Genomic DNA, 23,356 nt, shown 5'->3' on the forward strand with positions numbered 1-23,356 from the left:
CCCCCAAAAATATTTATTTAAAGGATGATTAGCTGTTAATCCACAAAAGCATTCTTTATTCAAATTATTGTCTATGAATTATTCTCTTTCTTGTAGAGGCCGGCAAACAACTATCAAAAGAATACTTTTGCAAGAAATTTGAGAAGATTTTGGTGTAGAGGAAGAAAACAACTTTGTAAAAAGCATTGCAACGATGGCCGATCTTGTAATTGGTGCTACTGTTAAAGTTGTGCTTGATAAGCTGCTTTCTCTCACTATTGAGGAGGCCAAAACTTTAAGGAACTGCAAGAAAAATCTAAGAATGCTGACAAAATATGTATCCATAATTCAAGCTCTCATTCATGATGCTGAAAGACGACAAGTTGATGATCAGGCTGTTGAATAATGGCACAAAATGCTTGAGAGAGTTGTTGAAGATGCTGAAAACGTGTTTGACGAATTCAGATATGAATATCTCAAAGCACAAGTCATGAACATCCGAACCAAACTATTGGAAAAGGTCAGCAACTTCTTTTCTCATACTGCTTATAAGTACAAAATGTCTCGAAAAATCAACAACATCAATGAAGAGTTGAGGGCTATCAATCAGTTAGCCAATGACCTCGGTCTCAAATCACTGATGGTTCCTTCTCAGAAAATAATTCTGATTCGAGAAACAGATTCCGTAGTTGTTGCTTCGGATGTTGTTGGTAGAGACAAAGATGTTGCTGAAATAAAAGAGAAGATTTTGAACATGAGAAAGGATGTTGTTCTGTGCACCATTCCCATAGTGGGTATGGGGGGTTTAGGGAAAACAGCTGTGGTTAAGAGAATTTTCAATGACGAACACATCAAGCAGCAGTTCGAAAAGAGAGTTTGGTTGTGCCTACCTGAAATGTCAGAAACTAAGAGCTTTCTTGAACTGATCCTCGAATCACTGACAAAGAGGAAAGGTGAGGTCCAAAGCAGAGATATAATAGTCAAGATGCTACAAGAAGCATTGGGAGAAAAAAGTATTTGCTTGTCCTGGACGATTTGTGGCGTGTTGACTCTACATCGTGGCATGAGTTCATGGACACCTTGAAAGGAATCAATACATCCAAAGGAAACTGCATTCTCGTGACTACTCGTATCAAACAAGTGGCATCCACAATAGCAGTAGATCTTCATATGTTGGGGAAATTAACAGACTATCATTGTTGGTCCATTTTCAAACAAAGAGCGTTTAGTTGGTGGGGAAGTTCCGGAGGAAATACTGAGCATGGAAAACAAGATTGTTGAAATGTGTCAAGGTCTACTGTTGGCAGCAAGTGTGTTGGGAAGCCTCTTATTCAACAAGGATAAACATGACTGGCAGGCAATTCTTGATGGCAACCCCCTTGTTGCAGGGGAAGATGATCTTCGGGAAAATAGCATAAAGAAGATCCTAAAACTAAGCTATGATTATCTACCATCTCCACATCTGAAGAAATGTTTTGGTTACTTTGCAATGTTTCCAAAAGATTTTGAGTTTGAGAAGGACCAACTAATCCAACTCTGGATGGCAGAAGGGTTTCTTCGTCCATGTCAAGAGACCACTGTGATGGAAGATGTCGGGAACAAGTTTTTCCAACTCTTGTTGCAATTTTCTTTGCTGCAAGATGTTAAGCTAGATGAGCTCAACAATATAACACACTGTAAGATGCATGATCTTGTGCATGATTTGGCTGGAGATATTTTAAAGTGTAAACTATTTGATCAAAAGAGTGTAGGAGGAGAAAATCTTTCTCAAGTCCGATACTTTGGATGGGACTCACCAAGTGATAAAATAGATAAGAAAAACGAGCCTGGACGTTTGTGCACATTTTTCTGGAAAAGAAATATATCTGAAGATATGCTGTTGAGCTTTCAGTTCTTGAGAGTTATAAATTTGTCCAGGTCAGGCATTGAGGTGTTGTCAGCCAAAATCGGCAAGCTAATATACTTGAGATATCTTGATCTCTCCAGCACTGAGATCAAAGACTTGCCCAACTCCGTTTGCAAGCTCTACAATTTGCAAACATTTAGAGTCAATGGCTGTTCTTCACTGAGGAAGCTTCCAGAAGAAATGGCAAATATGATAAGTTTGAGACACATATATTACCAATCAGAAATTCATGACCAGTTTCAGATGCCACTTAATATGGGGCAATTGATCAGTCTTCAGACGCAACAATTTTTCTACGTAGGTGTAGAGAAAGGTCGTCAAATAGAAGAATTAGGTCGTTTGAAAAACCTTAGAGGTGAATTGACAATCAAACGTCTACAATTAGTCGGCAATAAAGAAGAGGCTCAAACAGCATACTTACAGGAGAAACCAAATATCTATAAGCTGGTGTATTTATGGTCCCATGATGAATCAGAAGGCTGTGAGATCAATGATGAGCATGTGTTGGATGGTCTTCAACCACATCCTAACTTGAAAACCTTAGTAGTGGAGAACTATTGGGGGACTATATTTCCTTCATGGTTCAGTGAAGAATTGCTGCCAAATTTGGTCATGTTGAAATTAAGTGGTTGCAAGAGGTGCAAAGATATTCCATCGCTTGGTCAACTGAAGTTCTTTCGGTATCTTGAGCTGATAGGATTCCTTGAATTGGAATGCATTGGACCTACATTTTATGGTGTTGATAATGGATCAAGCAGCAATAATGGCAATATCCAAGTGTTCCCGTCATTGAAAGAACTAGTATTGAAGGATATGCATAGCCTTATAGAGTGGAAGGGAGATGAAGTTGGAGTAAGAATGTTTCCTGGGCTTGAGAGGTTGATGATTACAGAGTGTCCACTGTTAAAAAGTGCTCCAACTCAATTGGAAACCCTGCGTGAATTAGAAATTGGAAGAGTTGACAGTGAAATGCCATTGTTGAACTTGTGCAGCAACTTAACATGTCTTGTGGAACTTTCTGTCAGGGACGTGAAAGAGATCACTTGTCTACCTGATGAGATGCTACGCAGCAATGCTTCTCTTCAACACCTATGGATCTCAGATTGCAGAGAGTTTTGTGAATTGCCACAGAGCTTGTACAATCTCCATTCCCTTAAGAGCTTAGGAATATCCTTGTGCCCCAATTTCAGTTCTTTTCCTGTTCCCAGTGGAGAGAATTATTTAACTTCCCTCCAAAGGCTTGAGTTACTTTATTGTGATGGATTGACCAGTTTACCAAATGGAATGCTAGAACAATGCCGGTCTCTAAAGATGTTGAGGGTCAGCAACTGTAAGAACTTGGTTTCCTTCCCTTTACATGTGTGAGAAGTGCCTTCTCTTGCCATTTTGGATATGTCAATTTGTGCCAAATTGATTAGTCTACCCACAGGAGGCCTTCACCGTCTCACTGGGTTACGGTATTTGAAAATTGGTCCTTTCTCGGAGATTGTGGATTTTGAGGCATTCCAATTGATCTTTAATGGCATTCAGCCGCTATTGTTCCTTCGTACATTGAGGGTGTACGGACATGGGCACTGGGATTCTCTGCCCTATCAGCTTATGCAACTCTCTTCCCTAATTGAGATCAAATTAAGTGATTTCGGTATCGAGGATCTTCCTCATAGTCTTTGCAATCTTACTTCTCTTGAAACATTACATCTAGAGGGGTGCAAACGGCTACAACATGTGGACTTCAGAGGTGCCATGCCCAAATTACATTATCTTGAGATCTATTGTTGTCCATTGTTAGAATCTCTGTCGGATGGGCTCAGCAACCTTGTTTGTTTGGAAACGTTAATTTTTTGGAACTGCGAAATACTAGAGCGTCTGCCATCCAGAGATGTCATGCGAAGCCTCACGAAATTACAGTACCTGGAAATTAAAGACTTCCCACAGTTAGAAGAAAGTTGCACCAATTGGAGTAGCCCAAACTCCCATTGGTCCAACATTTCCCATATTCCAAAAATTAAAGTAGGCTGGAGGATAATCCAGGATAGACGTAAGTCTCTGTTTCTCTTTCACTTTCTGAGTCCATTTTTTAAATATTATTTTCTACGAGTTCCAGAAAAAAAGCTTTGTATGTGATTTTTTTTTCCTGCAACTATTTTGACGTTAAAAAATGCAAAATTAACAATCAAGTGCATCTGTGCTATGCTTTCAACATTCTGCGTGTCCACTTGAACCGAATTGTTCTTCTTCTAATTCTTCAAGTATGGTAAATCTTGCTATGCTTTAATCATGTAATTTATGTTTTTTTTTTTCCTTATAGGTTACTAGTTTCAAGGTCATGCAATCATGCTAGAACGTCGCTGTGGCAAATCAAGCTAAATCCCATGGGAGGCAGGCAATTACGTTAGGTAAATTTTCATTTAGAATTTATAGGCACTTTGTAATCTACTTATTTTTTGGGAACCAATTTTCGGAGGTCTATTCTGATGAATACAATATTACCTTTCCTAAAAGAAAAGTTTAATCATGAAAAAATTATGTTTCTTCTCATAGGTTACTAGGTGAACAAGTAATTTATTATTTACTTCCTTTTGGACCGAAATGTGACTTGTACTGATGGTAGAAGCTTCTTCATTTTTTGTTGACCGTCTTCAACAGTATTTCCTTTTAATTTTCAGGGGACAGATTGGAACATTTCGCTTCAGTGACTGGTTGCATGAAGCTTGAAAGTTCAAGGTAAGTTAGTTTTTTGTCCATAAAGATAGCAAATGGTGTCAATACTTTTTTCTCTGGAATGGATTTTCTTTTTCCTCTAAATGTTGTTTTTAAATCATCTCACTTATCTAAAATCTCGTTTACTTTTCTTAGTATATTGAAAACTCTCAAGGAACTATTTCCATGTCCACATATGGTAGAAATCTATATAAGTTTGTTAATAGGCTCATAAAATAATAATCTTTTCTGCAACGCTGGTTTTATTTTCATGCTTTAGACAGTAGAACTTTTATGAATATATGACACACTTCTCATTACTTCCACTTCACAGGACAATTTCTCCGTTCATTAAAGCTTCCGTGAATGAAGGACTTCAACAAAGATAGTTGTCATGAGTCTTATAGCAAAGAGTGCCCCATTAGCAGTATCTGTTCATCTTAAACAGGTTTGGCTTTCTCTTTTTTTTAGTGGTTACTTGTAATGATCGATCTGCTTCTCTATTCTTCCAAGGAGGAAACATGTGCCAAAACTGACTTTTTACCTTTTCCCGTGTTCCAGATTCATGTTTGAAATACCAGCATGGACCTTGTCGAAATGCTACTTGTGTTAGATGTGTTTCAATGTCATAATTGGCAAGGGAAATTGCATTCCGTAAACTCGTTTGCATTTGGCTGAAACTGGATTGGAGATGTCATTTCCTTGAATGTGCGAAATCCCAGAAAAGTGAAATTAGTTGAGCTTTGATGTTGGTCTAATTCTAAACTGAATTAACTGGCACTGTCGAAAGAGCAACTTATGTCTTGTGATTTTTATTTTACTGGTATGTGAGACGTGCATTACACGTTTATCCCAAAATACTTTATACAAATTTTGTATTGTAAATAATAAATTTAAATGACACATATATTATTGAATTTTCTATGTGTCATAAAATTACAATCAAAGCATACAAAATAAAAGTAACCACTCATAAATTGAGGTTAGAAAATCTTGCAAATTTGATGCTACATAGCACACAAGTGACATATATAGTATTTTAATTTAAAGATAAATACATATTATAATAGTAAAAGTATTTAAATCGTGAAATTAACTATTATGCATGAAAAATAAAAACTAAATCGATACATATATATTGAATTGCATCTTCTTCTTTTTTTACCATAATTTCAATATTAACGTTTTCCCTCTTCTTCTTTTTTTTCTTTTGAAATGATTTTTTTAGGAAGCCTGGGATCATCCATTAACTGTTGTCTCCGATGATGACAGAAGTCTTCTGAACAAAATTGTTGAGTTCAATTTGATTAGTTTAATTTCCGTGTTTAATAAGTTGGATCATAACAAACCATCAGTTGATGGTAGAGTGGTGGACACCCCGAGAAGACCAATTTTGATTGGCACTGGGTTTGTATGCTAAGGCTTCCCCTCCAGCCCTAAAATAATGAAACCACCAAGATTTCCATGTAAGGTATGCCTCTTACACCAAAATCACAACTTTTTCGCAGTTATGACATATGCCCCTGATATTGAAATAACAAATAGCTTTCCCATGATATAAGTTTACTCCACAAGTTATGTCGTATGCCGGGAGCCGGGAGGGCATAATGCAAGAAATAAAATAAAAGTTATGTAAACTTATGTTGAGCGAATTAGGTCTGGACAGATATATTTTGATCCTCCAAATTGAGAAGCAGGAGCAATAATTAAACACCAGTCTGTTTGAAGGGCAATACGATGCAAAAACTTGATTTGAATGTGACTTCCTTTTTGGTATCCTTATTTTCTTGTGGCAGAATGTCATTCATTAGAAATAAAAACAACACACAAATTATTTATTTAAAGGATGATTAGCTTTTAATCCAAAAAAAAATACATTCTTTATTCAAATTATTGTCTATGAATTATTCTCTTTCTTGTAGAGGCCGGCAAACAACAAGCAAAATAATACTTCTGCAAGAAATTTGAGAAGATTTTGGTGTATAGAGAAAGAAAACAACTTTGTAAAGAGCATTGCAACGATGGCCGATCTTGTAATTGGTGCTACTGTTAAAGTTGTGCTTGATAAGCTGCTTTCTCTCACAATTGAGGAGGCCAAAACTTTAAGGAACTGCAAGAAAAATCTAAGAACTCTGACAAAATATGTATCCATGATCCCAAATTGATTAGTGTACCCGCAGGGGACCTTCACTGGCTCACTGGGTTACAGCATTTGGAAATTGGTCCTTTCTCAAAGATGGTGGATTTTGAGGCATTCCAATTGATATTTAATGGCATCCAGCAGCTGTTGTCCCTTCGTACATTGATGGTGTACGGACATAGGCACTGGGATTCTCTGCCCCATCAGCTTATGCAACTCTCTAACCTAACAAAGATCTCGATATTTAATTTCGGAATCAAGGCTCTTCCTCATAGATTTGACAACCTTACTTCTCTTGAAACATTATTGCTAGTGAGGAGCAAACGGCTACGACATGTGGACTTCTCATCTGCCATGCCCAAATTACATCATCTGGAGATCAGTAATTGTCCATTATTTGAAGCTCTGTCGGATGGGCTCAGCAACCTTGCTTCTTTGGAAAAGTTATGTTTATGGAGCTGTGAAAAACTAGAGCATCTGCCATCCAGAGATTCCATGTGACGCCTCACTAAATTACGGAATCTGGAAATTGGAGGCTGCCCAAAGTTAAAAGAAAGTTGCACCAATCGGAGTAGCCCAAACTCCCATTGGTCCAACATTTCCCATATTCCAAAAATTGAAGTCGGCAGGAGGATAATCCAGAACTTAAGTAAGTCTCTGTTTCTCTTTCACTTTCTGATCATTCAATTTTTTAAATATTATTTTCCTCGAGTTCCAGAAAGAAGTTCTGTATGTAGTTTAACATTTTTTCTGGAATTATTTTGACATTAAGAAAATGCAAAATTATTAATCAATTGCATCTGTGCTTATGCTTTCGGCATTCTGTTTGTCCACTTGACCTGAATTGTTCTTTCTTCTAATTCTTCGAGTATGGTATATCTTGATATGATTTAATCCTGAGATTTATGTTTTCTTTCCTTATAGGTTACTAATTTCAAGGCCATGCTAGAACGTCAATGTGGTATTTGACTTGTTCTAACACAGAGATAACTCCGGAAACATTTTATTGCTTACAAATGAGTTTTGGCATTTGGACCAGGTACATACTTTATTTCTTAAATTTATCAAGTGATATGACCATCCTTATTTCATTTCACTTTTTCTAATTGCATCAATCCACTATCTATGAAATTGTACAAGTGTTAGAATGTAAGCTGTTAGGAAGAGACTACATTAGTTTCGGTCGATTTGGTGTTTGTATCATAATTTCCCATAAGTTATGAAGTAAAAGGAATAATAGGTTATGTTGAAAACCCATTATACCAAAATAATAAATAACTTTTTTGAAGGCGAAGACCTAGGACTTGAATGGATCAACCAGTTTGAAGGCGATCTGTCCATTAGATGTACAAGATTTCCATGTAAGCTTCTTCGAAATTGTTAATCTCCTAGAAAGGAAAAAACTGACTGGAATGTCTATATAAGTTTCTTAATAGACATTCTCGTTACTTTCACTTTCATTAAAACTCTCGCGATTGAAGGACTTCAACAAAGAAAGTTACAAAAGACTGCTATTTATTGAATCTTATAGCAAAGAGTGCCGCATTGGCTCTAAAAATGTCCTTAGCAGCATCTGTTCATCTTAATAGGTCCTGTAATAATGAATTGATCCTCCATTCACGAAGATGAAAATGTGTGTGAAAACTGACTTTTACTGTTTCAGAATGATGGTTGAAACAACGGCATGGACGTCTTAGCTAAATCGTACACTGGAAAAGATTTGACAGCAGAGGCCTTTCTTGCACAATGTTCATGCTGTACCTGCCTTTCTTACAGCCCTCTTGGCTTTTGTTTGTGCATAATAAACAAAAAAAAAAGTAATATAGCTTTAATGTTTGTCTTAATTGATTGATGTTCCATGCTAGTAAATATTCTTTGCAAAATACTTCATATGCCAAAGCAAAAATAAAAAATAAAAAATGGGCAAGCGGATTACAAGGTGGGAAAGCGAACTCTTACCAACACGGTGAAAGTTCAGATAGCCAACAACTGAACAACAAATTCACCTCTATGACTTGTCTAATCAACCGCGCTGGAGAATTGTGTTGTGGGAAAACATTGGAAATCATGAAGTTGTGCTTTTTGAATATTTGTCTATCAAAAACTTAGTTAATTGAGGGGAAAGTTACTCATTTAGTTGAGCAGACAAATATAATCATATCCACTAGTCAAATATGCAATAAAGATATACACTATTTTGCAAGTATAAGAATATAGAAAGTCTAGATAAAATATTTAAAATAGTCCACTATCTTTGAATTTTGACTCCAAGTAGTCCTATATCTCTTATATGAACTTGTAATACACCACATCATATATATATATATATATTAAAAGTGGGAAGCTCCTAACCTTATCATTCTCGCAACATTCACTCATATGCTTTTTGATTGTACTGATTATGTATTTCTTATTTCATTTATATTATTGCGATTAAAATCTTAAGAAGGATATGTATTGTGTATGTTTTTTTTTTGTCTTTTCTCTCTATTAGATTTTAATATATTTAATTTTCTATGAATTTCTGATTGTCGTATGTCTGTATTTTTATTTGGGATCAAATTAGTCATTTGTGACTTTTTTAGAGTTTGCTAAAGTTGGTTGATTAAAAGAAATTAATTTTAAACATTAAAATACGTCCTTCATTTGTGTTTCTTTCCACACTTTTAAAGATTATTTATAATTGTTGTATTTTATTGCTCATTATATACATGTTTTCATAATTCAAATAAATATATAAAAATTACATGGGACACACGTGCAAGTTGCGTGCCAAGAAACTAGTTTATTTATAAAAGGAACATGAAGATATGTGTGATTCATCAATGCGGCGCTTTAGGATGTTCCGATATCTTGTATATGAATGATGGTTTGCTCATTTGGTAAAATTGCATAAGAATTGGAGAGATTTGATGCTTTTCACAACTGTTAGATCTTTCATGTTTACAAGGAAAAAATTATAATTTAAAAAATCAAAATTGCATGTCCATTTAGTCAAGCCATTTAGGGATATGCCATTGCCGAGCTCAAAAGTGTAGTGAACCTGTGTTATGTATTAATTGTAACATTTTTTTTACGTTCCTCTCATATTTGGGCTATTCCGATGTGTGATTCGACAAAACTGCTTGCCAGCTTAAATGGTTGTTAATCTTTTTCTTTGGCCTACCCTCATCGGTCCGCCCTTCATCATTATTAGTGTCACACATTTGATATGAATTTCTTTTTGTTTTAAAATAAATGACTACATCGTAGGTCTTTTTTAAATATATTTTATGGAATAAGACATCAAAGACTAGAATAAAGTTGATGTCGTTTTTACCAAAGCATCCAATAGGAATGAAGAACTATCATTAATTAATAAAATACTAATTGTTGTTTACCTACCAATATCATTAATTAATAAATTAATAATGCATTCAGAACTCAAATAATACAGTAAATACACATTCCAGTCTGTTTGAGCTCATTACCAACTCTAATTATTGTTTGATCTCCTCACCCATCTCTATGTACGAAAAAACACCTTGTGTCATATAGTATTTGGATCTACATACGATCAATCAATTAACAATCGATCAATCTATCATTGAGCTATTGAGGAATACCAAGAGATTCGATAAGTTAATATTGAGGTAAGTCTCATTGATTCATAATTTGTTTTCATACTTTAAGGAAATCTTCATCCTCTGAATCTATATACTCCCCCTTCATCACTTGGTGATTGTTTTTCCTTTTAATTTCCTATAATCTCTTCATCTAACACCTGAAAAATACAATGGAGGATACACATACACAAGTCATAATTAAAGAATAAAGCTAACAAATCTTTTCCTTTCCACCAAGTCTCCTACAATCAAATAAACGAAAAAAGGAATTAATGAAAAAGGAGAATTAATTATACAAGACACTAGTACAGTAGACTCGTACTAATATATAAAACTTTTAGCTTTTGAGATTGATCTAGACTCACGTGTTACGTTTTATAAAATATCATAGCCATGTCCATTCTCGTTTGCACTCCTGATCCATGCTCCAATTGTGAAAAATTTAGATGATTTTTTGAAATATCATAGATTAGTCTCTACAATAGTAGTGTAGTATCATCATATCATATATCATTATATCGATCAACATCATATCATATATTACTAAAAGTGGGAAGCTCCAAATACAAAGTTGGATTATCATTTTACCCTTACACTAAATTAAAATATTATAAAATATTTAATTAATATAATATTTATTAATCGAAATATTTCAAAGCTTTTTCACCTCCTAGATTTATTGCAAGCTAAAGAGTAATGTGTTTAGTTATAAATACATTGATCCGTTATTAATTTGATTAGTACGTAATTAATAAATTTTTAAAGAAATTAGATAGCAAAGTCATGAATTACTAAAAGTGGAAAGCTCCAAATACAAAGTTGGATTACCATTTTACTCCTACACTAAATTAAAATATTAATTAATTAAATATTTATTAATCAAAATGTTTTAAAGCCCTTTCACCTCCTAAATTTATTGCAAGCTAAAGAGTAATATGTAAACTGGTAAATACTTTTTTGTCATATTAATATTGCTTAATGATAAACCACAGTAATTTCTTTCTGACCCTGAGCATCTCAATATATATATTACCATATTTGTATTTTTTTAATTAATAACCTAAGTTTTTCATTATTTCAATCATTCAACCTTTCTATTACTTATGATGAGAAGACCAAAAGTCACTATCTTAATTATTCAAACCATAAATAATTTTAATAATGCTTAAAAAAGAATCCTATGAATCACTACACCTATTAGTATAAATATATATCTGTCATGCTTCTTTTTTCCTTCCACAGATTACTCATTAGCAACTTAAATTTTTTAGTTATTATTGAAGATTTTTGTTTGTGCTTATGAGTTTCATGTTATATTTTTGAAAAATCAACAACATCAATGAAGAGTTGAGGGCTATCAATCAGTTAGCCAATGACCTCGGTCTCCAAGCACTGACTGTTCCTTCTCGCAAAATACTACAAATCCGAGAAACAGACTCCGTAGTAGTTGCTTCGGATGTTGTTGGTAGAGACAAAGATGTTGCTGAAATAAAGGAGAAGATTTTGAATATCAGAGAGGAAGTTGTTCTGTGCACCATTCCCATAGTGGGTATGGGGGGGTTTGGGAAAACTACAGTGACCAAGAGAATTTTCAATGATGATCACATCAAGCAGCACTTTGAAAAGAGAGCTTGGTTGTGCCTACCTGAAATGTCAGAAATTAAGAGCTTTCTTGAACTGATCCTCGAATCATTGACACAGAGGAAAGTTGAGGTCCAGAGCACAGATATAATAGTCAAGAGACTACAAGATGAATTAGGAAGAAAAAAGTATTTACTGGTCCTGGATGATTTATGGCGTGTTGACTCTACATTGTGGCACGATTTCGTGGACACCTTGAGGGGAATAAATACATCCAGAGGAAACTGCATTCTCGTGACTACTCGTATGAAGCAGGTTGCCTCCATAGTAGCAGCAGATCTTCATATGTTGGGGAAATTAACAAATGATCATTGTTGGTCCATTTCCAAACATAAAGCATTTGTTGATGGGGAAGTTCCAAAAGAAATGGTGAGCATGGAAAAGAGGATTGTTGAATTATGTCAAGGTCTACCGTTGGCTGCAAGTGTATTGGGAGGCCTTTTATGCAACAAGAAAAGACATGAATGGCAGGCAATTCTTGATGGCAATCCCCTTGTAGGTGAAGATGATAATGGGGAAAATAGGACAATGAAAATCCTAAAACTCAGCTATGATTATCTACCATCCCCACATCTGAAGAAATGTTTTGCTTACTTTGCAATGTTTCCAAAAGATTTTAAGTTTCAAAAGGACCAACTAATCCAACTCTGGATGGCAGAAGGCTTTCTTCGTCCATGTCAAGAGACCCCTGTGATGGAAGACGTTGGGAACAAGTTTTTCCAACTCTTGTTGCAATATTCCTTGCTGCAAGATGTTGAGCTAGATGACCTCAATATTATAAGACGTTGTAAGATGCATGATCTTGTGCATGATTTGGCTGGAGATGTCTTAAAATCTAAACTATTTGATCCGAAGTGCGTTGTAGGAGAAAAACTTTCTCAAGTTCGATACTTTGGATGGGACTCACCAAGTGATCAAATAGATAAGATATATGAGCCAGGACATTTGTGCACATTGTTCTGGAAAACAAATATATCTGAAGATATGCTGTTGAACTTTCAGTTCTTGAGGGTTTTAAATTTGTCCGGGTCAGGCATCATCAGCCAAAATCGGCAAGCTTATATACTTGAGATATCTTGATCTCTCCGACACCATGATCAAAGTCTTGCCCAATTCCATTTGCAAGCTCTACAATTTACAAACATTTAGAGTCCATAATTGTTCTTCACTCATGAAGCTTCCAAAAGGAATGGGAAATATGATGAGTTTGAGACACATATATTGCGACGATCATTACCAATCAGCTTATAATTTTGGTGGATGGGGATCATGGTATAAAGTTAATGTTCAGTTTCAGATGTCACTTAATATGGGGCAATTGACTAGTCTTCAAACACTAGAGTTTTTCAACGTAGGTTTAGAGAAAGGTCGTCAAATAGAAAAATTAGGTCGTTTGAAAAACCTTAGAGGTGCATTGAAAATCGACTGTCTCCACTTAGTTGGAAAATGTAACGTATGTCTAAGATTTATGAGAAGTATAAAGATATTAACTTTAGATACATATATGATTATTAGTCCTTTGAACTTTTTCATTTTCTTTTAAAAATATTTACACATGGTGATAGATTCTTTTATATTTATTACATTGTAATTATATTTGCAAAAGTTTACTAAAATTATTCTGTTAAATTCACATATATTATAATTTATAATCTTGAATTAAACATAGGATGCATGTAAGCATTTGAAAACATAACTGATTATGTTGTTCATGTTCACATTCAGACTATTTGTTGTTGAAATATCAAAAGACAAAAAAAATGTCATATATCATAAAAATTGCACAAGAAAAAGGAAGGACAAATCAATTCAATTTATTATATATAGTTACTTTACTTTTAAATTTTTAATTAATCATTATATACATGTTTAATATTATCTATATTAATTTAAAGGTTAGATAGGTTGACATTGAACAAATGTGCAACACACTTTCCCATAGACTAGTATTACTAAAAGTGAGAAGCTCCAGATACAAAATTGAATTGTCATTTTACTCTTACACTAAATAAAAATATTATAAAATATTCAATTAATAAAATATTTATTAATCAAAATATTTTAAAGCCTTTTCACCTCATAGATTTATTGCAAGCTAAAGAGTGACGTGTTTATCCGTTATTAATTTAATTAGTACGTAATTAATAAATTTTTAAAGAAATTAGATAGCAAAGTCATAATATAATAATATAATAATAAAAGTGGGAAGCTCTAAATACAAAGTTGGATTACCATTTTACCCCTAGACTAAATTAAAATATTATAAATATTCAATTAATTAAATATTTATTAATCAAAATATTTTAAAGTCTTTTCACCTCCTAGATTTATTGCAAGCTAAAGAGTAATGTGTAAACTGGTAAAAATTTTTTTTTGTCATATTAATATTACTTAATGAATCAGCCACAATAATCCCTCTCCCACTCTGAGTGTATATATATATATATACACATTATAATATTCTAGAAGTCATTATATTTATTTCATTTTTCAACCTTCTATTGCTTATGGTGAGAAGACCAAAAGTCACTATCTTAATTATTCAAACCATAAATGATTGTAATAATTCTGAAAAAAGAACCATATGAATCACTACACCTATTAGTATAAATATATACATGTCATGCTTCTTTTTTCCTTCCACATATTCCTCATTTGCATCTTAATTTTTTTTGTTATTATTGAAGATTTTTGTTTGTGCTTATGAGTTTCATGTTATATTTTTCTTTTTGGAAAAGGGCCTAAAATACCCTTGAACTATTGGAAATGGTACAAAATTACCCTCCATCAACCTATTGGCTTCCAAATTATTTTCTTTTCCTAGTTAAGTTTGATACTAAAAATAAAATTCATAAAATTAATTCATTTTTTCATTAAGTTGTATTAATTTAATAGGATAGTGACTTAAAATTTTATTTTTTAGAGGTCAAGAAATTGAGTTATTTTTTATTGAACCACTTTCATTTACTATCTTGAATATTTTAGTAGCTTTAAAGAAATTATCTTAATAAATAGCGTTCTATCACTCTTATAACATGTAAAAATTAAAATTGAATTTAAACCCACATAAAATCACATATACCCGCAACCCGTCCCGCATCAATTTTAAAAAAACTCACTTCAATTCGCAACCTTAAACCGGCCATGCATAGCTTTAAACCCGCTCCACCCCACATCCGTCCCGCCCCATTGTCATCCCTATTGATATCTATCTATTGGCTCTCAAATACCCTTCCATCCACCTTTGAGTCCAATATTGACCACTTTTATAGTGGATTATCATTTAAAAATAATTTTTTTAAATGAGTGTCGACCATTTATTGGTTATAATTTAATAACTTAAATTAATTTACAAACTCACTCATTACTAATTATACCAAACCCAAATTGACTACACTCGACTCAAGTTAACTATACCCGACCCCAATTAACTACACCCGCCCCAAATTACATTTACCCCACCGATTTAAACAAATACACCCTTCATTTCCAACAATTCACTTCCTCTTCCAACCTTACATCCCCAATATATTCGCTTACAATCTCGAAAAACACTACCCAAGTACACTCATGTATCACCACAAAAAATCATGAGTGTTTTGGTGATTTTTTATGGTGATACATGTGTGTATTTAGGTAGTGTTTTTCGAGATTGTAGGCGGATATATTTGGGAAGAAGATTGGAAGATGAAGTGAAGTGTTGGGAATGAAGGGTGTATTTGTTTTAATCGGTGGGGTAAATGTAATTTGGGACGAGTGTAATTAATTAATTTGGGTCGGGTGTAATTAATAATGGGTGAGTTTGTAAATTAATTTAAGTAATTTAACTGTATCCAATAGATAATTGTGACGTTTTGAAATTTTTATTTAAATGATAATCCGTAATAAAAGTAGTCGATATTGGACCCAAAGATGGATGACACGGGTATTTGGGTGCCAATAAATGGATGAAGGGTAGTTTTGTACCATTTTCAATAGTTCAAGGGTATTTTAGGCCCTTTTCGGTTTTCTTTTTTATACTCTGTAATAATTATTATACAATCAATTTTTTTAGTGGAAGAAGACTTTGGTGTAGAGGAAGAAGGAACAAAAACAACAATGGCCGATCCTGTAATTGGTGCTACTGTTAAAGTTGTGCTTGGGAAGCTACTTTCTTTCGCTACTGAGGAGGCCAAAACTTTAAGGAACTGCAAGAAAAATCTCAGAATGCTGACAAAATATGTATCCATTATCCAAGCTTTCATTCATGATGCTGAAAGATGACAAATCGAAGATCATGCTGTGGAAGAATGGCTTAAGATGCTTGAGAAAATTGCTGAAGATGCTGAAAATGTATTTGACAAATTCACATATAAATCTCTCAAAGCACAAGTGATGAACAACCACAACTTCTTTTCTCATACTGCTTTCAAGTACAAAATGTCTCGAAAAATCAAAAAGATCAATGAAGAGTTGAGGGCTATCAATCAGTTAGCCAATGACCTGTTAGATTAATGACAAAAAGTCCCACATCGATGGTTAATGAGATGGGTGGACTCCTAGCTCAAAGGGAGGAGGATTGTCCAAGCCTTATAAGGAGTCCATCCATCTCATTAACCATCGATGTGGGACTTTTTGTCATTCTTTAACACCCCACCTCACGCTTAGTGCTTAGCATCTGGTGCGTGGGCAATTTTAATTTTGGGGGCCCCAACATCAGGTGAGACAAGTCCTGCTCTGATACCATGTTAGATTAGGTCTTAGGCCTAACTCACACCCCAAAAGCTAGCTCAAAGGGAGGAGGATTGCCCAAGCCTTATAAGGAGTCCACCCATCTCATTAACCATCGATGTGGGACTTTTTGTCATTCTTTAACATGACCTCGATCTCCAATCACTGACTGTTCCTTCTCGAAAAATACCAATCCGGGAAACAGATTCTGTAGTAGTTGCTTTGGATGTTGTTGGTAGAGACAAAGATGTTGCTGAAATAAAGGAGAAGATGTTGAACATGAGAAAGGATGTTGTTCTGTGCACCATTCCCATAGTGGGTATGGCGGGTTTAGGGAAAACTACTCTGGCAAAGAGAATTTTCGATGACCAACACATCAAGCAGCACTTCGAAAAGAGTGTTTGGTTGTGCCTACCTGAAATGGCAGAAACTAAGAGCTTTCTTGCAATGATCCTCGAACATTTGACAAAGAGAAAAGTCGAGGTCCAGAGCAGAGATATAATAGTCAAGATGCTCCGAGATGAACTGAAAGGAAGAAAGTACTTGCTTGACCTGGATGATCTGTGGCATGTGGACCCATTATTGTGGCATGAGTTCTTGAACACCTTGAGAGGAATAAATACATCCCGAGGAAACTTCATTCTCGTGACAACTCGTATGGAACTGGTGGCATCCACAGTAGCAACAATAGGTCCTCATATGTTGGAAAAATTAGCAGAAGATCATTGTTGGTCCATTTTCAGACAAAGTGCATTTGTTGTTGGGGAAGTTCCGGAGGAAATGCTGAGCATGAAGAACAAGATTGTTGAAATGTGTCAAGGTCTACCGTTGGCTGCAAATGTATTGGGAGGCCTCTTAGGCAACAAGGATAAAGATGAATGGCAGGCAATTCTTGATGGCAACCCCCTTGTCGCAGGGGAAAATAGCATAATGAAGATCCTAAAACTAAGCTATGATTATCTACCATCTCCACATCTGAAAAACTGTTTTGGCTACTTTGCAATGTTTCCAAAAGATTTTGAGTTTGAGAAGGAGCAACTAATCCAACTCTGGATGGCAGAAGGGTTTCTTTGTCCAAGTCAAGAGATCCCTGTGATGGAAGACGTAGGGAACAAGTTTTTTCAACATTTGTTGAAATATTCCTTGCTGCAAGATTTTGAGCTAGATGAGCACAACAATAGAACACACTGTAAGATGCATGATCTTGTGCATGATTTGGCTGGAGATACATTAAAATCTAAACTATTGGATACGAAAAGTGTTGGAGGTGAAAATCTTTCTCAAGCTCGATACTTTGGATGGGACTCACCAAGTGATCAAATGGATTTGATAATTGAGCCAGGACGTTTGTGCACATTGTTCTGGAAAAGCAATATATCTGATGATATGCTATTGAGCTTTCAGTTCTTGAGAGTTTTAAATTTGTCCGGATCAGGCATCAAGGAGTTGTCAGCCAAAATCAGCAAGCTAATATACTTGAGATATCTTGATCTCTCGAACACTTGGATCGAAGACTTTCCCAACTCCATTTGCAAGCTCTACAATTTGCAAACAATTAGAGTCAATGACTGTTCTTCACTCAGGAAGCTTCCAGGAGAAATGGCAAGTATGGTAAGTTTGAGACACATATATTACCAATCAGAAATTCATGACCAGTTTCAGATGCCACTTAATATGGGGCAATTGACCAGTCTTCAGACGCTACAGTTTTTCTACGTAGGTTTAGAGAAAGGTCGTCGAATTGAAGAATTAGGTCGTTTGAAAAATCTTAGAGGTGAACTGACGATCAAATGTCTCCAATTAGTCGGAAATAAAGAAGACGCTCAAACAGCATATATAAAGGAGAAACCAAATATCTACAAGCTGGCATATTTATGGTCCCATGATAAATCAGAAGGCTGTGAGATCAATGATGAGCATGTGTTGGATGGTCTTCAACCGCATCCTAACTTGAAAACCTTATCAGTAGTGGACTATTTAGGGACTAAATTTCCTTCATGGTTCAGTGAAGAGTTGCTACCAAATTTGGTCAAGTTGAAATTAAGTGGTTGCAAAAGGTGCAAAGAAATCCCATCCCTTGGCCAACTGATATTCCTTCGGCATCTTGAACTTGTAGGATTCCATGAGTTGGAATGCATTGGACCTGATTTATATGGTGTTGAGATTAGCAATATTGGTTTAAGCAGCATTATCCAAGTGTTCCCGTCATTGAAAGAACTAGTATTGAAGTATATGCATAGCCTTATTGAGTGGAAGGGAGATGAAGTTGGAGCAAGAATGTTTCCTAGGCTTGAGAAGTTGAGGATTAAAGAGTGTCCACTGTTAAAAAGTACTCCAAGTCAATTTGAAATCCTGCGTGAATTAAGTATTGAAGGAGTTGACAGTGAAATGCCATTGTTGAACCTGTGCAGCAACTTGACATCTCTTGTGCATCTTGATGTTTGTAATGTGAAAGAGCTCACTTGTCTTCCAGATGAGATTCTACGCAACAACGTTCTCTTCAATACCTATCAGTCTCATACTGCGGAGAGTTTCGTGAATTTCCACAAAGCTTGTACAATCTCCATTCTCTTAAGAGATTAATGATTGCCAACTGCACCAATTTCAGTTCTTTTCCTGTTCCCAGTGGAGATAACTATTTGACTTCCCTCCAATTATTTAAGTTATGGTTTTGTGATGGATTCATCAGTTTACCAAGTGGAATGCTAGATCAATGCCGGTCTCTAAAGTTTTTGAATGTCAGCAACTGTAACAGCTTAGTTTCCTTGCCTTTACATGTGTGTGAAATGCCTTCACTTTCGTATTTGAAAATATCACTTTGTCCCAAATTGAATAGTGTTCCCGCAGGGGGACTTCACTGTCTCACTGGGTTAAGGATATTGGACATTGGTCCTTTCTCCGAGATGCTGGATTTTGAGGCATTCCAATTGATTTTTAATGGCATTCAGCAGCTGTTGTCCCTTCGTGTATTGATTGTGTACGGACATTTGCACTGGAATTCTCTGCCCTGTCAGCTCATGCAACTCTCTGCCCTAATAGAGATCCATATATATGATTTTGGAATCGAGGCTCTTCCTCATATACTTGATAGCCTTACTTCTCTTGAAGCATTACATCTAGAGGGGTGCAAACGGCTACAACATCTGGACTTCTCAGATGCCATGCCTAAATTACGGTATGTGCAGATCTGTGATTGTTCATTGTTAGAAGCTCTGTCGGATTCGCTTGGCAACCTTGTTTCGTTGGAAGAGTTAAGATTGGAGAACTGCGAAAAACTAGAGCATTTGCCATCCAGAGATGCCATTCAACGCTTCACCACATTATGGTACCTAAAAATTAAAGGCTGCCCACAGTTAGAACAAAGTTGCACCAATCAGAGTGGCCCAAACTCCCAGTGGTCCAACATTTCCCATATTCCAAAAGTTAAAGTTGGTGGAAGCATAATTCAGTACTTGCGTAAGTCTCTGTTTCTCTTTCACTTTCGTCTTTCTGAATCGATTTCTTATACTTTTTCCTGATATTATTTTGACATTAAAAAATGCAACTTATCAATCAATTGCATCTGTGCTATGGTTTCAGCATTCTGCTTGTCCGCTTCAACCAAATTGTTGTTCTTCTAATTATTCAAGTATGGTACATCTTGATAATATTTAATCATGAAATTTATGTTTTTTTTTTCCTTATAGGTTACTAGTTCCAAGGTCATGCTAGAACGTTGCTGTGGTAAATCAAGCCAAATCCCATGAGCGGCAGGCAATTACGTGTAAATTTTCATTCAGAATATATAGGCACTTTGTAATCTACTAGTTTTTATCTTTATTTTTATTGGGAACCAATTTTTGGAGGTCTATGCTGATGAATACAACATTAATACCTTCCTAAAAAGAAAGTTTAATCATTAAAATTTATGATTTTGCTCATAGGTTACTCGGTTCAAGGTCATGGTAGAATGTCGTTGTGGACTTGTGGTATATCAAGTCAAAATCCATGGGCAGCAATCACGTTAGGTATTTTTATTTTAGTTGTTAGAGGAATGCTATAATAAGTTTGTCTAGTTCTTTTTTGCATTGCTTTTCTCTTCTGAAACAGTTTTGACTGTTTAACAGGGTTTGTTATGTTTCACAGAGGAACCACCACTTTTATTTTGTTTGAAGAACTGAATCTTCAGCTGTAGACTCATTACGGGATACTTTCATGAGTATTTGGGTACTGAACAACCTTTTTCGGGGAACTGAAGTCTACATATGAAACATCAAAAACTCAAAAGTGTATAGGGTGCTCAATGAGAAGCTACATGCGTCTATCCTCCGTCTTTGCATGTGTAGGCTGCCTTATCCCTTTTGTCAGAGCTTCATTCTTTATAAATTCAGTGTTTTACTTTCTCACAGTATTAATGTCTGACCTTCCCCTCTCCCAAATGGTACGATATAAGAAGAATCTCACTATTTGTCATATCTATTCAGGTTCTTTGATGAAGATAATGGAAGTATGGATGGTCAGTATGGTGCCACTGAAATCTTGTTAATGCTTATGAGGTATTCATGACTTGCACCTCAAATAATTCTCTCTGATGGATGCAGCTGGGAGGATGTTGTGGTAAAAAGGCAAAAACTGAATGTGCATCTCACTGTCATGCCAACCACGTCTTGTTCTCTTTGGATAAGGCAACTGCTCATTCTCTTCAAGTATAGAGAAGCATTCGATTGGCATAACATTTTCTTGTCATAACTGGTAAATGTAAAGAGGGAAAAACTGTCACTCTGCCATGTGAATTTTAGTATTCTATGGTACAAGGTTCCTTTATTATTGGCTTATTGGTGAAACGCTAGAGGTAACAAAACCATTTCTCACAGAAAGACACTTACATAAGCTTTGATGCAAGACAGATTTCCATTTTGGACCGAAATGTGATGACTTCTACTGATAGTAGAGGTTCTTCAGTTTCCATTTACTGTGTCTTCAACAGTATTTCCTTTTTCCTGGTTAATTTTCAGGGGACAGATTGAAACATTTTGCTTCGGTGGTGACTGTGGTTGCACGAAGCTTGAAAGTTCAAGGTAAGTTAGTTATATGTTCATGCTGTAGACAGTAAAACTTTTATGAATATATGACACACTTGTCGTTACTTTCACTTCACAGGATAATTTCTCTGCTCATTAAAACTTCCGCGAATGAAGGACTTCAACAAAGATAGTTGTCACAAATCTTATAGCAAAGAGTGCTCCCATTAGCTCTTAAAATGTCCTAAGCAGTATCTGTTCATCTTAACAGGTTTTGCTTTCTCCGTTTTTTAGTGGTTACTTATAATGATCTGCTTCTCCATTCTCCCAATTAGGAAACGTGTGCCAAACTGACTTTTTACCATTTCCTGTGTTTCAGATTCATGTTTGAAACACTAGCATGTTACTTGTGTTGGATGTGTTTCAGTGTCATCATTGGCAAGGGAAATTGCACTCCGTAAACTCATTTGCATTTGGCTGAATCTGGATTGGAGATATTACTTCCCTGTATGTGGAGATCCCGGAAAAGGGTCACGAGTGATTGTCAATTGAGCTTTTCGCGTATGCTGAAATGAGAGTCCAATGGTCCAGTCGGAACACCCAGCCCACAGCTCCTGAAATTCTAAACTGAATTAACCTGGCAGTGTTGAATAGCATTCAAAGTAGAAAGAGCAACTTATGCCAGTTACTTTGCTACATTTCTCTACCATGGTTGTATTTTGTGTATAGAGCAACTTGTGTCTTGCATTTTTATTTTATTGTTTTGATGTCAGAAATACTTTCAGCAAGACAATATTACATGGTGTTAGGGTTACAACGTAACTTGTTAACCAAATCCACAAATAAAATAATTTTTATAATACTTATTAAGTTTGACTTCAAGTAAGAATATAATTAACCAGCTAAAGACAAATATTAACCAAATTGTTTACCAATGATCACAATGAAACACAAAAAGATATGTGTGATTCAATCATTATGGTGCTTTAAGATGTTCTGATATCTTGTATATGAATGATGGTTTGCTCATTTGATAATTAGATTGCATAAGAATTGGAGAAATTTGATGCTTTTCACAACTGGTGGATTTTTTATGTTTATGAGGAAAAAAAATACAATTTAAGAAATCAAAATTGGATGTCCATTTAGTCAGAGCCTTTTAGGGATATGCCATCGTCGAGCTCAAAAGTGTAGTGAACTTGTGTTATGTATTAATTGTAACTTCTTTTTTAGGTTCCTCTCCTATTTGGGCTATTCCAATGTGTGATTCGACTAAAGTACTTGCCAGCCTAAATGGTTGTTAATCTTTTCCTTTGGCCTACCCTCATCGGCCACCCTCCATCATTAGTGTCACACATTTTATATGAGTTTCTTTTTGTTTTAAAGATAATGACTACATCTACATCATGGGTCTTTTTTTAATATATTTTATGGAATAAGACATTATTGTCTTATTCTCAAAGACTAGAATAAAGTTGATGTCGCTTTTAATAAAACAGTCAATAGGACGAAACACTATAATTAATTAATAAAGCACTAATTGATGTTTACCTACCAATACCATAAATTAATAAATTAATAATGCAATAATTCAGAACTCGTGATACAATACACATTCCAGTCTGTTTGTGCTCATTACCAACTCTAATTATTGTTTGAACTCCTCACCCATCTC

General features: G+C 35.2%; 1 protein-coding gene across 1 annotated transcript in view; it reads left to right on the plus strand.

Moving 5' to 3' along the window:
- LOC125825593 (putative disease resistance protein RGA1) overlaps positions 1-23,356 on the plus strand; it is a 163,088-nt gene that overhangs the window by 125,691 nt on the left and 14,041 nt on the right. Inside the window, exon 2 of the mRNA XM_049504916.1 lies at positions 500-932. Within this exon, the coding sequence (XP_049360873.1) occupies positions 500-932 (433 nt within the window). The remainder of the gene's footprint in view (positions 1-499; positions 933-23,356) is intronic.

Source organism: Solanum verrucosum, unplaced genomic scaffold, assembly GCF_900185275.1.
Source record: "Solanum verrucosum unplaced genomic scaffold, falcon-dt-bn FXZP01000140.1, whole genome shotgun sequence".
NCBI classification, from domain to species: domain Eukaryota; kingdom Viridiplantae; phylum Streptophyta; class Magnoliopsida; order Solanales; family Solanaceae; genus Solanum; species Solanum verrucosum.